The sequence below is a fragment of the Oryx dammah genome, unplaced genomic scaffold, assembly GCF_014754425.2.
Source record: "Oryx dammah isolate SB20612 unplaced genomic scaffold, SCBI_Odam_1.1 HiC_scaffold_21, whole genome shotgun sequence".
In the NCBI taxonomy this organism is placed as follows: domain Eukaryota; kingdom Metazoa; phylum Chordata; class Mammalia; order Artiodactyla; family Bovidae; genus Oryx; species Oryx dammah.
In genome coordinates, this window is record NW_024070205.1 from 49,767,647 (window position 1) to 49,789,292 (window position 21,646).

At 37.9% G+C, this 21,646-nt stretch overlaps 1 protein-coding gene across 1 annotated transcript in view; it reads left to right on the forward strand.

Annotated features, from left to right (window-relative positions):
* Positions 1-16,516, forward strand: part of CNST (consortin, connexin sorting protein) — an 88,511-nt gene extending 71,995 nt beyond the window's left edge. The window contains exons 10-11 of the mRNA XM_040263617.1: positions 10,891-11,026; positions 12,643-16,516. Of these exons, the coding sequence (XP_040119551.1) occupies positions 10,891-11,026; positions 12,643-12,848 (342 nt within the window). The 3' untranslated portion in view covers positions 12,849-16,516. The remainder of the gene's footprint in view (positions 1-10,890; positions 11,027-12,642) is intronic.
* Positions 16,517-21,646: the final 5,130 nt, after the last annotated feature.

Consider the following 21,646-nt stretch of genomic DNA (forward strand, 5'->3'; position numbering starts at 1 on the left):
AAAGTTTTAAAGTTTGGGAGAATGGCATTGAAACATGTATAATCGAATTGCCAGTCTATGTCCGATGCAGGATATGGCACGCTTGGGGCTGGTACGCGGGGATGACCCAGAGAGATGTTGTGGGGAGGGGGGTGGGAGGGGGGTTCATGTTTGGGAATGCATGTACACCCGTGGTGGATTCATGTCAATGTATGCCAAAACCAATACAGAATTGTAAAGTAAAAAAAATAAATTAAAAAAAATAAATAAAATAAAATACATATGAACTCAAAAAAAAATAAAATAAAGTTTCTCTAAATAGTAATTAAGCTAATCAAAACCAAAAAAGAGGGCAGGAGAGAATATCAAAGTGACCATCCTCCTTTTTTAAAAAATATAATTTTTTAAAGTTCAGGCGGGGGTGGGGGGGCCATACCAAAACTATAGCACCTCCGAAAGGCAACCTGGCCTAGTAGAAAGAGCAATGTGTGACAACCTTAGTTCAAATACTAACTCAGCCTTCAAATACTGACTTCAAATACTGTTACCAGCCTTATGGAGCTACCGTCTAATTCTGTTTATTTCTCTGAGAATTAGAATGCTAACTACTTTTCTTCTTCTCTCATCTTATATTTTTTTCCAAGTAAGCTTTTAATTTAATTTGTATCTGTTGTTTTCTGATTCTGCATTATCACTGAAATAAAAAGCCATCAAGATGGAAATGTAGCCAAGCCAAAGTAGACAACAGAATACATATGGAAAGGAAACCCTGTGAGAGCTTTCTAAGATAATTACTGTCATGTTACTAGCTTGCTTTCTTGCAGTTTATAGTCAACTCTCTATCAACTATGATTTTTTTTAATTTTTTTCTTCACAAAATAGATAAAATAGTCATTCTTTATATTTTAACTAGATCTTTTTATTGCCATTGACAGTCAATCCTCCATAAACTGACTTTTCTTCTTAAGTTTTTCCTTAAAATTGTTTAGTAGTGCTTAATAAGTGCAGAGTTTCTGTTGGGGTGATGAAAATTTTAGAAATAGATATTGGTGGTGGTTATACAACATGAATATAATTTCACCTAAAAATGGTTAAAATGGCAATGTTATATGTGTGTGTGTGTATATATATAATTTTTGTATCATAATTTTTTAAGAATAGAAAAACAAAAAAAGGTTTTAAATAGATCTAATAGTATAACACTGGACCAGAACTCCTTTCTCTTTATTTTCATGAGACTTCTGGTCCAGGGATTCATCAAAGCAAGGTCACAACCATATTCAAATCTAGGTTTAATACCAGAACTTTACTACCATCTAACTGCTTCTTTTCAAGTTGAATCAAGCTGACTTATTGTATGGTCTAGTTTTGCTTTTTCAAATATAAACTGGAGAAGGACAGAGTGCTCTTGTTGAGTCTCCCTGCCTTAATGGACATTTATGGTGGGGAATTACTGTTGAATTAACACTGTACTACAACTAAATGGAATAGTCATTCCTAAAACTCATAATGTCAGCTTTTCCTAGGTTTCCTCCATGGAGATTATGCTATGTACATCTTAAAATTGTCCTTCCTGTGAAATTACTTTTTATACCCGATGGTCCCCTTTCCTGAAAGTCTATTGGTCTGTTAAATTGTACTGGTTTTAAAACCCCAGAAGCTCCATATGTGACAAAGCTAGTTTACTTTTCTATGATAATGCTAAATGGACTCTTCCTGAATACTCCTTCTCCATCCTAAAAATTATACTTTAATAAAATCTGCCTAACTGTGTCAGGAGAAGTGTTTAAACTTTGAAACTGAAAATCACCGTGCTTACTGTTTCCTTAGTGCCTTAAGAATGAAGTTTTGAGCTAAGTAAAATGTTCAGGTAATAGGGGGTTCGCTTTGAAGCACAAACTTCTTTTTAATCCAAACACTGTTTATTTCCTGCTTTCAATGAAACTGTGTTAAGGATGTCTCCCACGTGTCAGGTGATGGAGAGGCAGTGAGGAGTCAGATGAAGTTCGTGGCATTTGAGGGGCTCTCTGCTGCCACACCTGTCCATATTTCTGTGAACAGAGGATACAGAACATAATTTCTTAATAACTAAATACTATTCACTTTAGTTGTTCTTAATAACTAAATACTATTCAGGATATTTTTCCTGCCCTCAGGATCCACTGAGGCTCATAGCCTGTGTTTCTCCACATAACTGTGCTCTCCTTGTGAGTCCTTCTCTCCCAAATTCATCATTTCTTGTCAGTGACTCCGCCCTCACAGATCTCCTTACCACCTGTCACACTTTCTACCACTGTGTTTATGGTAGAATATAAGGGTATGATCTCTCATTGCCATATCTCTCTCTGCTTTCATTCTTTTGCCATTTCTGCATTGCTCAGCTCTGACTTCCGTGGAACTTGGCCCTGATAACCATTACCAGCACAATGGAAGTGTTTGTTGTTTTTTTTAAATACTTAGGTTCATCATTATTTCATTAAGATGAGATAATTTATACAAAATCTCATAGAGAAGTAATGTACAGTAATTTAATTCATTAATAAAGAAATATGTATAAATGAAACTTTTCTAGGTTTGGGAAATGTTTTCACAGCCAGAATAATTTTGCTAAGTAAAATAATAGCTTAGTATCCGAAGCATTGCTGTTCTTTCTTATGTAAAAAGAGAACCTAGAACCTGACACACTGTCATTAAACGTATAATATCTACTGTTTTTTTTAATCTTTTTTAAAAAATTTGTTTTTAATGGAAGGATAATTGCTTTACAGTATTGTGTTGATTTCTACCAAACATCAACATGAAATCAGCCATAGGTTTACCCATGTCCCCTCCCACTTGAACATCCCTTCCACCTCCCACCCCATTCTACCCCTCTCTACTGTTTTCAAAAAGCATCAAAAACATTTATGTTCATTTCATAGATTCTTAAGAAAAAAGTTCATCACATGTGGAGTATATGTACGTTAGAGCGATTCACTCACTTATCCCCTCATTCAGTGATTTTTATGTAACTTTTGAGTGCCATGACATTACAGATGCAGTGATTAAAAATTCAGAGAAGGATGCTATATGTGTGAAGCCTGTCTAACAGTTGTCTGACTGCATGTGCTACCCGTTTACTGAATTTGAGTATCCTAGTTTTTAGAAAAAGATGGAATTTTTTCTCAATACCCATAGTACACTGACATTTTAATGTCAGAATGCAAACCCCTCTTACCCAGCAATCTAGTAATGCTAATACATCATTGACTGGCTTTGTTCTGGAACCTGGGAGGGTTGCATTATTGTCTCTTTAAACTCTTTAGCTGTTCCTAGCATCAGAACCTTAGGAGGAAATATGCTATACAAGCTCAAGGAGGCATTAGGAACTAGCCTTATACTGCTATTGATAATAAAAGTCCACTCAGCTCATAGTATGCTGCTGCATATGTGGAGAAGAGGGACTTGTTGTGTTTTCTAAATAAGTAGCACATCAAGTACTGGATAAATTTTAACAAAAATTAATCTATTCACATTGAAAATAATCATAGTATGTAATTCAAAGATATCTCTATGAGCAGATTTTGGCAACATGATATGCCATATGAAAATAAACCATTCGTTTTTCTTCATTTAACATATGTATGTGTAATCTGTTGGCAGAGATGTCATATGTTCAGAAAACTAAAGGCTTCAGGGTCAAGCGATTTTTGTTTTTAGAAATGATATCATAATTTCTTTACTCCTTTACTACTGCTTAGGTCTTTAAAAAACTTTTAATCTGAAAGAGGGCAACACGTGTTCCTTGTCCTGTGTCTATATCAGCAGCATTACTTAGCTTTAGGTCTACCTGTCTCACAGGAACCAAAATAGGGAAGGACATAACCTAGAACTTTCTGATGGGGAGAAAGGTAACAACCCAGAATTGGTGTTGAGTTTGTCTCCAGAGAAACTGATCTAAGTGACTTCTGTGCAGTAGTCATCTCTGTCTCTTGGGTGGGACCGGGGATTAAGTTACATTAAGTAACCACTGTGGGATTCCCTTACCAATGAAAGATGCGAGGCTAGGATCAAGCAGCAGGATTTTAGGAAATCATATAATTAGCTCTTCCATGGATCTCAGACAAAGGAGAGTCTTAGAAACAGCAATCATGGTGTTTTTTTGAATGACTGTTTTAAGGGGAGCAGGGTAAGCCCAGCTTTGTCACCATAGAGGAAATATAGTTTTCTAATAACGTAAGAGGGTGCATGGAAAATGCTTCACCCAGGATTTATGTAAGTGTCTAATGAGCCCCAGAGGATTATCCAGGGATTACCTATCCTTTCTCTGTGCCAGATGGTCTCATCTTTGCCTTTCTTTTTTATCCTGCCCTCTAAATTTTCTGATTACTTACTACATCTCTTATTTGTCATGTCTCTTGGACCCAGCTGCTTTTCGTTTCCATTTAAATCATTCTTTAAATTTATATCTTTATGCCTCTTTCTGGACTCTGGCAGTAGCTACTTAATAAGTTTCCCCATTGTTCATATCATCTTCTCCCCCTTCAAATGGTCTTATATTTAGTACCGTATAAAAGTCGTGTCTCGATAGGATCCCCCAGCCACTCAGGCAACACGGGTAAATGAAATGACTCAGTTATAGGTGATGGGGGAACGTTCCCATTTCTTGTCTAGAAAGCTGAATAGCTTTTTGAAATTCTCTAGGTGCAACCAAACACACCTGAGGGTCTGGATCTAACACATAGACTGTGAGTTTAAACCTCTGCTATAAAATAATGTTTGCTTGTCATTCTTTTCCCATGACTCCATTTGGCTCCAGGATAAGGGGTGTATAGTAAAAGGCTTGGTATTCGAGACACTTGGTAATCTGGCCCACTTTACCTTTCCAGCACCATCTCCTGCTGTTCCTTTGTTCTAAAACTGTTACTGTTGTCAGCCTGGCCTCCCTGATGCTTCTCAGGTATTACTCGAATATTGTCACCTCTGGTCTTCACCTTCTGTGTTAGTCTTAGTCTGCTCTGGAGTGACAAACTCTTTCCCCACACATTTATTTCTTGTCCACTCTCGAGGTCTGGGCTCTGCCTTTTTAGCATGTAGAGTGCCAAGCACAGTGCCTGTCATGGGCAGTACTCAGTAAATGCTAGCTGCTGCCATTATTTCTTGATCACCAAAGTCCATAATGTTTTTTCCTTTGACTTGCAGATGAGGGAGGGGCCTGAACATCATTCCTCCCAAAGTTCTGTCTACCTGTCCTGTTATTAAAGGGCACACACATGTGTTTGTATATTGCTCTCTTCACTAAATTGCAAGCTTCTGAAGGGTGAGGATCCTGTTGAATGCGTTTTTGTATTCTCTGCAAAGCCCAACAGCCACCTGTATACAATAAGCCTTCCCCTGCTCTTCTTTTCTTTTTTTGACCTAGTTCACTTAGAAAAATAAATCAGCTTTAAGGATAGATTTGGTTTTGATTATTTTAAGGGGAAAGGCTATGTTATTTGAGTAAGTATAGGCTAGGGGCTTTATATAAATTGCTCATCTGTGTATTCATTTGCTCTTTGGCATATTTATTGAGCACCTACTATATTTTAGAAACTAAGGTGATACCAGTGAATACAGATCAAGTAGCCTGCCCTCATGATACTTACTCTCTAGAGGGAGAGACACATAATAAGTTCACATAAAAATAAACAGTACCGTTTTATACATTGATAAAGGCTCTGAAGAAATTTTAGCAGGATGAAGGGGTGTAGAGAGACCAAAGTGCTGGGTAGGGTGGAGGAATGGGCTCTGGCTAACCAGGGTGGAGGGGAGGGCAATGAGGGGACCAGCAGGAAGGCCAGCCAAGCTGGAGCACAGTGAACAGAACGGTAGGACGTTCAGATGGAGAAGACAAGCTGAGCAAGTTCCTTGAGGGCCTCATAGACCAAAGTAAGGCACTGGAATTAAACTTAACCGATGGTAACATTTTGAGATGGATTTTGAGCAGAAGATGTGATTTTATTTGTTTCCTGCCTGCTCTACGGAGACTAGAAAAGTGGAGACAGAGGCCAGAGAAAGGAGATCAATCCAGTTATTGCAATTATTCAGGTGAGAAATAGTGAAGGCCTCAGTAGCAATGGATGTGGTGAAGATATATTTTTATGAGGGAGGACCTAACAAGATTTGCTAATGGAGCAGTTTTGAGGGAAAGAGAATCAGGAGTTCTGTTTTGGAATCTACCTTCGGAATCATTTAAAATGATTTACTGGGGATTAAAAAGTGGGATGGTGTCTTGACATTCTTACCCATTTCTTGTCCTATTTTATACTTATTAAATTGTCCCTTTAAACAAATAAAACCTAATTACAAAAACAACAGATAGTGCCTAATTTAGAAACTTAGGTGCATTATAAAGCTCATATTTTTATTTTAAAAAACTTTTTTTCTTTTTAAATTAATCTTGGAAAAATTCAGTATCACTGTACTTCATCATCATTTGTTTTGCACTCTCCGAATTGCAGTGTTCTAAGATACAGCACTGTGGGGTTGGAGATAACCATTGTGTTCTTTCTAGAAGATGACTTTCCTCCATTTAGCCTCAGTGCTTGTTGCTCCAGCTGTGACTTGTTACGTTAATTTGCTGTAGTAGTAGCCATGACATTAATCTACTTCCAGATGAATTGAATGACACAAATGATCTTTCATCTAACCATCTCCTCCCCAGTGTCTCTAGATAGATTTAGCCATTAGTTTAAGTATCTCTTAATTCAGATGACTTATAAGATAAGGATTTGTTGTATAAAGTGCTTTGGAAAGACAAAAGAAACTTATTAGGTTTATTTGAAAGTTCTGTTCATCTCACTTTAATTGTAATATATAACAAATGACACTAAGCAAAATTTTAATAATCATGGAAAATAAGATCTCTTCACATTAAGAACATGGCAGGAGGTTTAATCTTATGTTTGTATTCAGCTTTACCGATAACTGGTGCTACAAATGTAAGCAAGTTATTTAAGCTGTCTCAGCTTGACTTCTTCATCTATAATATAGGACTTAAGTATGACATATTATGTAAATGTCTTTACAGAAAGTGTGGAGATTCACTAAATTATAGTTCTTATTATGGAATCCAGATCTAAAGGACCAGAGAACTATGACTTTCTTTCAGTGAATAATAGTAGCAGAAAACTTGACATGTGTTTCCACAGTGAGATTATAATGTACTAATATGATTTATGAATATTAATTATCAAGTTGGTTGCAAACCAAGCAAAATTTGCCAGCCTTAAGGTTCTGGGTTGAGCAAAGCCTAGGTCAATAAAATAATATTATTTAATATCTATTTTCTCCTTTGAGAAGGCAGATTTAATAGCAAGGCCTGTCTGCTTTTTTCCTTGTCATATTATGATTTCTTGTGCCAGCAGAGTTGCAGAATAATCTTGTTTTTATAACCAGTTCATTCTTAAAATGCTGTTCGTGATGATCATTGATATTTGAGGGGACGTGCAGGAGAGCTATTTGCAAATATACAGAGCTACCGCGCATGCTAACTCACTGCAGTTGTGTCCAGCTCTGTGCAGCCCTATGGCCTGTAGCCTGGCGGGCTCCTCTGTCCATGGGATTCTCCAGGCAAGAATACTGGAGTGGGTTGCCATGCCCTCCTCCAGGGGATCTTCCCTAAAAAGGGATGGAACTCGTGTCTCTTATATCTCCTGCATTAGCAGGCTGGTTCTTTACCATTAATGCCATTTGGGAAGCCCATGCAGAGCTAGGTCAGGTGGATATTTCATTATTTTTTTTAAATTCTGCACTAATTCATAGTGTAGCACCAGTAACAATTACACTAATTGCAGCTTAGACATTCTTTTTGTTCTCAGTGTAAAGGCTTGGTATACTTTGTTTTAGTAGGAAAGGAATTTGGTAATTGAAGTGGGAAACTAAATTTAATTTAGTTTTATTTTCTCTCTTTTTCTTTTTTTTTTTGCTGTACCATGTAGCTTGTGGGATCTTAGTTCCCCCAACCAGGGGTTGAACCCGGGCCCTCAGCAGTGAGAGCAGAGTCCTAACCACTGGATCACCAGAGAATTACCTAAATTTAGTTTTTAAAGCTTTGTTTTTTGAGGTTTAAAATTTCTTAACCTTTTAATCTTAACATTATGATTAAAAAATTAAAAGGTATAGAAGCATAGAAATTTTTTTAAGTAGTTTGAAGACACATTTCTGTGTCCCCTAAACTTAGAAACACTTGGCAAACTTTTGAGTGAGACCCAAGACTAACACCTTGATCTTGTTTTAACTAACTTGCCCTTCTACCATAAAATTAAACTCTACCAAAGCCATTTCTTTAATTTTTTATTCAATTGCCTTAGCATGGTAAGTAGGAATTTCCAGGCTAGGCGTAGGTTCTAAGACCTTTATTCAAAACTCCTCCCAGAACAGAAAAGACCTGTCTTCTAAGAGTTTCCCTTTTGGCTTGCATCTCCTATGCCTAACCTTGGTCCCACCATCCCTATAGTCTGCAGAACCAGAGGGCAGTTAAAAAAGAAGGATCCCTGGAGAAGATCCCTGAGCAAGACTGAAGGGAAATAACGGAAAACAGCACATTCCTTCACTTCAGACACTGTCTTGCTGAAACATGTTCTTGGTGGGAGAGAAAAAGGAAAAGAAAATAAAGCCTGTAGTTAGATTTTTGCAAGGAATTAAGGGTTGAGTGGGGAGGGTGTCAAGATAGCATGCTGGCTCATCCCACATAACTGTAATTCCTCATACTCTTTCTTCTTCCCTCTTTAAAAAATTTGCCAAAGTTCACTGCCACCCATGGTAAATAAGATGGGGCCACTTGGAAAGGCTTGTATCCCGTAACTACTTGACTTCTGGAGCCAAACACCCCAAATTAGGCCAGGCAGGAGCTAAAGTGGGGGCCTAACAGCTCCTGTACCTTGTATAGCTTCTAGGTCTTAGAAGCACCATCTGTGTCTTTCCAGATGATTTGGAGAGTTTCTCTTGGCCTTTCACCATCCATTTACTCATAGTTGCAGTTCTTTAGATTTACTGTTGGGTCTGTTTCTTGAATTTACAGATTCAAAACTCAGATCACAATGATATACAGTTAATAGTGATGCAATTCTGGGGGTCTTCTTCAGAGCTATTCTTAATAGAATTGCTTATTCTAAGTAGTTAAAACAACTTGAAAGCACCTGTGATAGGTGACATCACTTTTGGTAAATACCATTTTATGGAGAAAATCGATAGTAAATGAATCTATGAAAAGTTAATTTCCATTTTCCATGTCTTGCCCTTTAGAAACTTATTAGGACTTCTTTTTCTCCCTTAAGTACCCAGTACTTGTAAAGTTTTTCTTTGTTTTATGAAGATTCTCTTTAATGTTTTGCTTTCTGATGAAAGATTGAAAAACTTCCTTTACATAATTTGTACTTATCATTTTAATGTCACTAAAATACTTTAGCTTTCTCAAAAGAAATACATCATCTGAAATACATATTTTCTATAAAAAGAATAAATTACTGACATTGATTTTTTTTTTTTTTTTTTTTTTGAGATAATGGTTTCTGTAGACCCATGTTCAGGGAAGCCCAGTAGAAGACAATATTGAGTTATTTGACCCTAAAAGCCTTGAGTTATAAAAAGAACTAATAGGATCTATAATATTTATGTATAATTTAGTATCAGAGATGGTTGGCTGGAACTCCAAATAATTTATTATCAGAGATGGTTGGCTGGAACTCCAAGTCATATTAAGTATTTTATACCATTGATCAGATAAATGACATTACAGGAAGTGGTCAGCTTACAGTGATGTGATACCTGCAAATCACTGACACGTACAATGTTAGACACACAGTGCCCAACTATGTCATCACCTACAGCTTGTCCAAGCAGGCAGCCACAAGTCAACCAGTGTGAATCAACCTCCTGCTTAGAGGGCCTTTGGTAAGGCCTCTAGTTTCCCAGCCTGGCTCCAAGAACCAGTTCTCTTCTCTTTCTCCCTACACCTCGGAGTCTTTTCATTCCAAAATGGCAAGGGTTTCTGTTTTGTCTTTGATCCTAAATAAAGGGTTGGGTGGAGGGAGAGGAGAGGTATCCCAAGTGAAAACCAGAAAGACAGCGTAGAAAGGAGTAGAGGTGGGGGACTAAAGAGATAATAGCAAACTCTATGAAGGGCCAAGTATTGAATGTTTTAGACGTTATGGCCTGTATTTAATTTTCCCATCGTAGCAGGCATATACAATATGTGGATGAGTGAGCTTGGCTGTGTTCCAATTAAATTATATTTACAAAGCTAGGCAGTGTTGGCCTACTGGCCATAGTTTGCCACGCTATGCATATTACAGGGTAACATGTGCCTAGTAAACTGGGTCTGAGAGATACTCTAGAAGAGAAGTTCTTAGTGTTTAGAGCACTGTAACAGTATTTAGTAAATGTGTAGTTTCTCAGAGAAATTGAGGACAACACTGACTTTGATGTTAAAAGTTTGTATCAAGTATATTTTTAGCCTCACATATTCATTTCTTAAAAGTTGCTGATGAATGAAAAAAAAAGCCTCTGTTGTAAAGCAAAACCCAGCACTCATGATTAAGCAAAGAGGGGCAGAAAGGAATCATTTTATAGATTACGTAAGACGTAAGGGGAGCTTTAAAGGAGGCCTGATTTCCAGGCAGTGCTGTGTCACACTGCCTGGCCCTGGATTCAATTCAAGGCTTTAGAAAAGAAATCAGTGTTTTATAAGTCTGTATTTGGCAGTATCTGAATACAAGTGAAAGTATTACTCTGTAAAATTTTGATAATTGTCATGTTTTTTTTTCCCCTATGGTTAAAACTCTAATAGGAATTCCAATACTTGTTGAATTGAATTAGCCTTACCATTACATGTAAAATATCACTGAGGTGTCTTACCACGATATAACAGACGGTTCTTGTCATTTCTGACAGGTTGTTCCTGCTGAAGGACTGGTCTCTATATTGAAGAAGAGGAACGATACTGTAGGAGATCATCCTGCCCAGATGCAACAGAAAACATCCAAGCGAAGAGTAAGATTCCAAGAAATAGATGACAGCTTAGATCAAGGTAGAGTGCTCAGCACTGTGTCTGGCACAGATTTGATCCGTGTTTGCCAAAAGAATGAATTAATGTACAATAAGATATTTGGTAGTAGGATTTGTAAAGAATATGTAGACTTAGTTGCATTATATAAAGAATCACAGAGAAGTGAACTATCATAAGTTCTTAAGTAAGTCCTAAGGATTCTGTTTGCTCAAATAAGTGACCAGTTGCAAGTTCTTCTCCTTGCCTGCCTGTGCCACAGATAGTTGTCAGTGTTCAGAGCTCATCTCAGTTTCTTTGTTTAGTGTTTTGTTTTCTGACTTTTTGTTTTTAGTGAGCCTGCTGTTTTTGTCTTCTTTTCAGTGGCAGTCAATACTCCTTGATGGTTGTGGAAAATATTTATAAATTACAAATATATTCTCTTCAGTGATTTCTTCTCTGTCTCTCAAGAGCAGTAGTTTAACACTGTTGTTATTGTTTGATTTTTTTTTTCCCCTCCTGGGCTTATATTTAAGGTTGTTGTTAAGTTTACCTAAGGCCTAGATAAATCAGAGTAGAAACATGGCCTAGAATATGTCAGTGTGCTTTTCATGTTTATAAAATAACTGCATTATTAAATAATGATGTCAATGTGTAGTCACAATTTCTAAGTATGACATAAACTGATAGCAGTAGATGTTTCTAAATTTTTACAACTATAAAGCTGGCAGGAGCCATGGAAATAATCTGTTCTTGCTCCTCATTTTTACCTCTGAACCTTGCTTGTAACTGTCACAGTCTTCTCCAGATAAAGTGCTCAGTTCTTTGTACCAATTGGTACTGAATTGTTGCCCAGTAGGAGGAACCCTGGATTTAGAACTGACAGTCCCTAGTTCCCTTAGGAACCATCTCATCTTAAACTAAGTCATATAACTTTGCTCAGTAGCCACCTGCACTTCTTGGCCTCCATGTTAGACAGCACAGCTCTAAACAGTGTCAGTGCATGTAGACAAATAAAACAAAATAGATGTTTTAAAATAAATTGTATCTAAATGTTTGTATATAAATATATGATAAAGAAATAGCTGAATAAAATACATAAAATAGATTGCTAACAAAGATAAGAGGGGGAGTGGGAATCATGGCAAAAACAGAAAAGATGATAAAAGTATTGAACTGATCAAAACCCCCCCAAAAAACTAAGAAACACAGCACAAATGATACAGTCCTTTTTATTTGTATGTATAAAAAGTATACTAAGTATAAACTATTAAATCTCTTAAGGTCAATTAACTATGAAGAGCTACTAAACTAAATATGTCAGTCAAGGAGAATACAATTACATAATCCGGTTTCTATAAAAATCCTTAATCACATGTGTTTGATCTGAGATGTACTGCCAGATTTTTTCTTCCTTTTTTATGGAAGTGGTTCCATCCGTTGGATAAATGAACCAGTTTTAATTTTAGCATTCACAAGTTCCACAGGTGTCTATCTTTATGGTAACAGGTCCTCGTACAGTCATTGGTACACTAGCTTTCTATCAGGGACCACCCATAGAGGACTAATATTACAAGCATCTGGTTATCTTAATCGGTGAGACAAGATACTAGAATTTGATTCCTGTGTCAGCTTAACCTACTCTGTTTTCCTGTTTGCAGATGAAGTTGGAAGCGGTTCCTGTGTTTTACTGGTCTTGCTGTGTATAGTGACGGTTTTGCTTAGTGTGGGAGGAACTGCGTTATACTGCACTTTTGGTGACATGGAGTCACCCGTTTGTACAGACTTTGCAGACAACATGGACTTCTATTACACTAAGTTACTACAGGGAATAGCAGAACTTAAACATTGGATCTACCTCTCCTAACAAGCATTCAAGAGGGACAGGCATGCTGGCAGTGAGCATCACAGAGTGAAACTTTCTAAGCAGCTTTTATTTCAGGAGTTCTGTAACATGCGCCGGGCCCCGCGCCGGCCCCCCCCCCCCCCCCCCCCCGCCGCCGCCTCCCCACAGAGGAACAACAAACATCAGAAACAGCGAGTGTAAATGGCAATCCAGAGGAGCTCTCAGAATAATCACATAATGAAGCGATACTGATCTGAGCACTGTGGATGCAGGGAACGGTCTTTGGACAGCATGTCCACCTCCTCCTCGCTGCTTCCTAGTGTAATGAGCTACACTGAGCAGAATTAGACAGGGCAGTGCTGGAGCCAAAACATTTTTGGCTACCTTCAAGCTAATGGTTGACTTCCCTGGTGGCTTAGATGGTAAAGCGTCTGCCTGCAATGCGGGAGACTCGGGTTCAATCCCTGGGTCAGGAAGATCTCCTGGAGAAGGAAATGGCAACCCACTCCAGTACCCTTGCCTGGAAAATCCGATGGACGGAGAAGCCTGGTAGGCTACAGTCCATGGGGTCACAAAGAGTCGGACACGACTGAGCGACTTCACTTCACTTCACTAAGCTGATGGTTAAAGGACACTCTTGATTTACAATTGTTGGTCCAAAGACATTGCTTCTAGCCATCCCGCAATAAGTTTGTGTGTAATGAAAAGGAGTTTCCTTATGGTTTCAGTGTCTTTTTTAGTTCACGTTGGGAGCTATATAATTTAGGCTTTGTGCACTCTTTCCAGATTCTGTTTTCCACTTGCAAAATGGTTTGTGTGTGTGTGTATTTCAGACAGTTATCATAAGCAAAAACCCAACATAAAATAACAAAGAATATTCTTTCAACATGACTGTAAATGTGCAGGCACAAAACTTTCAAGAAGGCTTAACTTGTGGAACAGATGAATTATAGAAATCTTGGCCCTGAATTGAGAAACTATGACAGATACAGTGACAGTTAACTTGGTTAACTAGCTAGAAGTTCATCACAGGCCTAGAGATAAAACTGAACAGCTCCCTCTGAGTCTCAGGCAACCAGTTTCATCATGGATTCAATGCTTCCTGTAATGAATGCCAGATTCAGCTCAATTCAGTAAAGACCTATTGAGCACCTATTATGTTCTGAGAACCTAAGACCCCTTCTGCAAAGATAAATAAGATATTAGTTCCTGCTCTAGATGTTTTGATCCTGGTCTTAGGTAAAATAAACTAATACTTTAATGAATGAAATTAAATCATCATATATAATTCAGTATTAACAGATCAGACATTAAGATGCTTGAATGTGCATTCATATCATGGGCTTCATTCAGACCTAATATGGGGTCATTAGATGAAAATTCAATCATATCTTAAATAGACAAATGTCTGATTTTTATTTAAATCTGTCATTTTCCTTTCCTAAAGTACAGTGATCTAACAATTAGGAAGCCTTTCTTTAACTTTTTTAATCTCATTGATAGCATTCTAAAAGAAACAAAACACATGGATTATAGTTTTCTAGCAATGATCATTATTTCATGTTTTTCCGTTAGGATCATTTGAAAGGAAAAGAGAATTTTCTTACTAGTTGTTACTGGCTGGTACAGTACATCCCTTCATGTTTCAGCTTATTTATTTAGACTTATGATTTTAAAGGGCTTTTTATAGACATTGAAATTGTGTCATTTAGCACGCTTTTGGTTATACCTGATATTTAATTACTGTATACTTAGTGTTTTGATTTTCTATAATTTCAACTCAGTGTGTTCTTAGGCTTATTTTTAAATTGATGTTTTATTTTTACTTATAATACTGTTTGACTTGTCTCTATCATGCCACCATAAACTATAATATTTTCAAGGATTATAGATCAAAGATATTTATTTAGAAGTGTACAAGATACTGAAATCTAGATTCCTTATACTTAAGGCTGATTTTATTAGAAGATTATTTTAATGTTCTATTATAAATTTTAAGAATTTGTATTCAACTTGTATGTAAATATATAAAATGTTGATGGTACTATCTTATGTGGTTCTGTAAGAGACATTCACAAAGTCTACTGTGTGGGTATCCCCAACATAGACAAACCTCTTCTGTTTTACCCTCATGATTTCTAGTTACAGAAATTTGGCAATGCTGATTTCTGCCGGTTTTATGTCAAGATAAGTCAAAATTTCCTTCCTGTTCCTTTTTTCGATCACTATTGAAGTTCTAAATAATCTGTAGTATTTCATTGGCCACCAGGGCCATTGCTTCTGAAACTGAGGATTTCCTGGGTGCCTTCACACTGAGGGGAAAGACCTGAGATGACGCTTTTGTCCCTGGAGGCAGCTGCATCTCAGGAAAGCCGTGCTTGTCCTCACTGTGTCCCATGGAGAGGGAGCTGAGCTCAAGAGCATACTGAGGTCTTGATTTAAAATAGGCATGAAATCTCACCTAGAAAAACTAGGGCAGCTTTTTAAAATGTAATGGTCATTTATTGCATGAATTGGAGTAATTCCATCTGGTGATGGGAGAATTGTTATCTCTCACATAAAGAATTCATCCAGTTTTACTATCATGTAATTTTTTCCTGTCATTGGAAAGTACTGACAATGATTTGTAACTAATCTTCCTTAAAAACTGTATTTGGGGGTAACAGATCAAGCTTGTAATTTAAAATCTACACCAACAAAATGTCTCAGAGAGTTTATTTGAACCTCTTGGGTACTGAGAAAAACCACTTTATTTAAAGTGAAAGTAAAGTAATTTCAGAAGTTGGTCTGGCCCCGCAAGTAGATTACTTTGGGGTAGTCTAATAGGTCCCTACATAATGCTCCAGTGCTTCTAAAACATCTCCCCATCTGCCTGAAACAGCCACTGAAATTCACTGTAAAAATTCATTCCTTCAGATTTAAAAGTCAAATCTCTCTGGGAGGTTTACTATATTGAGTTGTGAATTTGTGTATTATGCTAAGAGGATTTAAAATTTGGAGGTAGGCTTTGTTTTGAAAGGACAGATGTGAATTGGGTCTTGCTGAAATGGTAAGGTGGAGAAAGGGATAGGAATTGAGAAATGAAGAGGGAAGATTGGGAAAAGAAAAAAGAAATCTTTTACCTAGTACTTGTATTGCTGCAGCTGACTTTCTGGCATTTAACGTCAATCCAGAGACAGACTAAATGTTTGTGTTCTTCCCACTAACGTGACCTGTATAACTCTATTCATTTCTGTGGGCTCAGTTCATATTAACTTACCCTTGTGGCGCAGTGGTAAAGAATCCGCCTGCCAGTGCAGGAGATGTGGGTTCAGTCTCGGTCAGAAAGATCTTCTGGAGAAGGAAATGACAACCCACTCCAGTATTCTTGCCTGGAAAATTCCATGGACAGAGGAGCCTGGTGGGCTACAGCCCATGGGGTCACAAAGGTGTCAGACACAACTGACCAACGTTTTCAGTACACTTGTATACTTATTTATGAAGTGTACATAGATTTTGCACATTTATTCACTTGATGCTTAGATCAGTAAGCATACATCCCTTAAATCAGGCCTTGTAATTTCAGAATCCATTATAAATTCACTTCTATTATGTTGCTTCCATCTTCAAAAAGAGTAAGAGTGATCTAAGGTTTATGGCACAAATTCTGGTGCCAGCTGGTATTTTAATAAACTCAAGGATAAATTAGTGAGCCTTATGTGCTAAAGAATTTTCTTTAAGGAATTCTGGTAACATTTCAATCTCTTTTGGTGGAGGCTACTAGGCATCTCTTCTTCGCAGTCCTAGGAAGAGTTAAGTCCTAAACTCAGTCTCTTGCCTGTTGCTCCAAAAACACTGCAGTACCATGACAGTGTTAATTGTTATCTATACCTTGACAAACTGGAATGCCTACAGTTCACCTAGCATTGAGCTGGGTGCTGGGGCTCTCAAAACAAGAAACGGTACCAGCTTAAAGAAGTTAGCATCTGGCAAGGTAAATATATTTGTGAAAGGGAAGGGAGAATGAAGAAACAGAATACTACTACTCATGGAGGTAGAAGCTTAAGTTCATTCCTTTCTACCATGTATCATGCATTAGGAGTAAAAATAAAATTCTGTCTAGGCCACCTGCATAGCACCTTGATAGACAGGAATCTTCTCCAGGCAAAATCCTGGTAACTACTACTTTTTGCTTCTTGTTAGCATTTGTGGCATTAATAGTGGATGGGCTTTCCAAGAGTAAAAAGCTTCTTGGCAGGACCCTTTTTCAAAATCTAAAGTCTGAATAGCACTAAATAGCACAATGAGAAACTTTCTCACAGAACTGTGTATCTAGATACTTCTCCAGTAAATTCTAGCAGTCATGTAAGTAAGAAATAGTACCTATCCAACAAAACACTCTTTCAGAAGGAGAAAATGGACTTCCTAATTCATTTTACAAAAATAATACTGATCCATAGACCTGACTGGAATGCAAAAGTAGGAAATCAAGAAACACCTGGGGTAAAAGGCAAATTTGGCCTTGGAGTACAGAATGAAGCAGGGCAAAGGCTAATAGAGTTTTGCCAAGAGAATACACTGGTCATAGCAAACACCCTCTTCCAACAACACAAGAGAAGACTCTACACATGGACATCACAAGATAGTCAACACCGAAATCAGATTAATTATATTCTTTGCAGCCAAAGATGGAGAAGCTCTATACAGTCACCAAAAACAAGAGCAGGAGCTGACTGTGGCTCATATCATGAACTCCTTATTGCCAAATTCAGACTTAAATGGAAGAAAGTAGGGAAAACCAGTAGACCATTCACGTGTGACCTAAATCAAATCCCTTATGATTATACAGTGGAAGTGAGAAATAGATTTAAGGGACTAGATCTGATAGAGTGCCTGATGAACTCTGGACGGAGGTTCGTAATATTGTACAAGACACAGGTATCAAGACCATCCCCATGAAAAAGAAATGCAAAAAAGCAAAATGATTGTCTGAGGAGGCCTTACAAATAGCTGTGTAAAGAGAAGTGAAAGCAAAGGAGAAAAGGAAAGATATAACCATCTGAATGCAAAATTCCAAAGAATAGCAAGGAGAGATAAGAAAGCTTTCCTCAGCAATCAATGCAAAGAAATAGAGGAAAACAACAGAATGGGAAAGACTAGAGATCTCTTCAAGAAAATTAGAGATACCAAGGGAACATTTCATGCAAAGATGGGCTCGATAAAGGACAGAAATGGTATGGACCTAACAGAAGCAGAAGATATTAAGAAGAGGTGGCAAGAATACACAGAGCTGTACATAAAAGAGCTTCACGACCAAGATAATCATGATGGTGTGATCACTCATCTAGAGCCAGACATCCTGGAATGTGAAGTGAAGTGGACCTTAGAAAGAATCACTATGAACAAAGCTAGTGGAGGTGATGGAATTCCAGTGGAGCTATTTCAAATCCTGAAAGATGATGCTGTGAAAGTGCCACACTCAATATGCCAGCAAATTTGGAAAACTCAGCAGTGGCCACAGGACTGGAAAAGGTCAGTTTTCATTCCAATCCCCAAAAGCAATGCCAAAGAATGCTCAAGCTACTGCACAATTGTACTCATCTCACATGCTAATAAAGTAATGCTCAAAATTATCCAAGCCAGGCTTCAGCAATATGTGAACCATGAACTTCCAGATGTTCAAGCTGGTTTTAGAAAAGGCAAAGGAACCAGAGATCAAATTGCCAACATCTGCTGGATCATTGAAAACGCAAGAGAGTTCCAGAAAAACATCTATTTCTGCTTTATTGACTATGCCAAAGCCTTTGACTGTAGATCACAATAAACTGTTGAAAACTCTAAAAGAGATGGGAATACCAGACCACCTGACCTGCCTCTTGAAAAACCTATATGCAGGTCAGGAAGCAACAGTTAGAACTGGACATGGAACAACAGACTGGTTCTAAATAGGAAAAGGAGTACGTCAAGGCTGTATATTGTCACCCTGCTTATTTAACTTATATGCAGAGTACATCATGCAAAATGCTGGGCTGGAAGAATCACAAGCTGGAATCAAGATTGCCGGGAGAAATATCAATAACTTCAGATATGCAGATAATACCACCCTTATGGCAGAAAGTGAAGAGGAACTACAAAGCCTCTTGATGAAAGTGAAAGAGAAGAGTGAAAAAGTTGGCTTAAAGCTCAACATTCAGAAAACGAAGATCATGGCATCCGGTCCCATCACTTCATGGGAAATAGATGGGGAAACAGTGTCAGACTTTATTTTTCTGGGCTCCAAAATCACTGCAGATGGTGACTGAAGCCGTGAAATTAAAAGATGCTTACTCCTTGGAAGAAAAGTTATGACCAACCTAGACAGCATATTAAAAAGCACAGACATTACTTTGCCAACAAAGGTCCGTCTAGTCAAGGCTATGGTTTTTCCAGTGGTCATGTACGGATGTGAGAGTTGGACTGTGAAGAAAGCTGAGTGCTGAAGAATTGATGCTTTTGAACTGTGGTGTTGGAGAAGACTCTTGAGAGTCCCTTGGACTGCAAGGAGATCCAACCAGTCCATTCTAAAGGAGATCAGTCCTGGGTGTTCATTGGAAGGACTGATGCTGAAGCTGAAACTCCAATCCTTTGGCCACCTCATGCGAAGAGTTGACTCATTGGAAAAGACTCTGTTGCTGGGAGGGATTGGGGGCAGGAGGAGAAGGGGACGACAGAGGATGAGGTGGCTGGATGGCATCACCGACCCCATGAACATGAGTCGGAGTGAACTCCGGGAGTTGGTGATGGACAGGGAGGGAGGCGTGGCGTGCTGCGACTCATGGGGTCGAAAGAGGCGGACACGGCTGCGCGCCTGCACTGGACTGGACTGATCGACTGACAGTGGCCCTCTTAGAATCCCGTCGAGATGAGAAGTGGACGGGCTGATTTTAAAACGGGTGTGGAGACGCGCATGGCCTAGACGACAGCGGTGGACTGGTTAGAACAAAACTGGTAAACTCGAACTTCTTGATTTCAAAACTGAATGCTGCAATAATCAAAACTGTGGTTTGGCAAAAGGAAAGCCCTGTGTATGTATTCAAGTGATCTAACGTGCCAAGGCAGCTAGGGGAGAAAGGACGTCTTCAACAAATAATGCTGAAACACCTCTATGGCCCACTAGAGAATAAACTTAAACTTTTACCTTACACAAAACAAAAATTAACTTAAATGGATATAAATGCAAAAGCTAAAACTAGAAACCTTCTAAAACAGAAAATCTTCACAACCTTTGAGTAAGTAAAGATTTCTTAGAATACAAAGTACACAAACCATAAAAGGGGAAAAAAACTGATCAGCTGGACTGTTAAAACACATGCTCTTTGAACATGGTTAGGAAAATGAAAAAACGAGCTGAAGATGGGGGGTCGAAAATTCACAATAAATTTATCAAGTAAAGGCCTTGTATTCAGAATATGTAAAGATCTCATGCAACTCAATATTATGACAACCCATTTGAAAACCCCTTTCTGTACTGAATACAAGGCCTTTACTGGATAAATTTATTTACATTAGGCATTGTGTGTATGTGTATATATATATATATATATATATATATACACACACACAATGAGCACATGAGAAGTTGCTGAATATCATTAGTCATCAAGATGCAAATGAAAACTGATACCACCACACACCTGCTAGAATGATTAAAAGACTGACATTACCCCAAGAATGCAAGGGTGGTTCAGCCTAAGAAAACCAATGTAATTCATCACATTGATAGGATAACGAGAAAGAACTTCATGATTATCCCAATTGATGCAGAAAAAACATTTGACAAAATTCAACATTCTTTAAGGAAATTAAGACAGCAATTTCATTTGCAATGAAATCTGAAAGAATAAAATACCTAGGAATAAATTTAACCAAGAAAGAGAAAATTGTACATTGAAAACTATAAAACATTATTAAAGAAATGGAATAATATCTATATAAATGGAAAGATATCATATTGATGAATGGGGAGATAATATTGTTAATAATAAAGCTAAAGTGATCTACAGATTGAATGTAATCCCTATTTTGAGCCTATTTTGCCAAAGTAGAAAAGCCAATTAAAAAATTTATATGGCACTGTGAGGGGGCCCGAAAAGCCAAAACAGTCTTGAAAAAAGAAACAAAATTGGAGGACTCACATTTCCCAATTTCAAAACTCACTACAAAACTTCAGTAACCAAAACAGTGTGATGCTGGCATAAAGATAGACCTATAGACCAATGGGAGCTTCCCTTGTGGCTCAGCTGGTAAAGAAGCCACTTGCAATGAGGGAGACCTGGGTTCAATCCCTGGGTTGGGAAGATCCCCGGGAGAAGGGAAAGGCTACCCACTCCAGTATTCTGGCCTAGAGAATTCAATGGACTGTATAGTCCATGGGGTTGCAAAGAGTCGGACACAAATGAGTGACCTTCACTCACTCACTCCCTCACTCACAGACCAATGGAAAGAATTAAGAATCCAGAAACAAGCCTGTACCTCTTTGCCCAGTTGATTTATGATGAGGGCATCAGGTTCATTCAGTGAGGAAAGAAATAGTTCCAGGACATCTGGATTTCCACACACAAAAGAAAGAAATTGAACCCCTGCCTCACAACATATACAAAAATCATCCCAAAATGGATCGATAATCTAAATATGAGCTAAATCCACAGAACTCTTAGGGGTGTATACAGCATAAGGGTACATCTTCATTGATGATGAATTTGGGAATGGATTCTTAGGTATGACACCAAAAGTACAAGCCACAAAAGAGAAAACAGGTAAATAGGACTTCCTCAAAAAATATTTTTTTAAATTTGTGCATC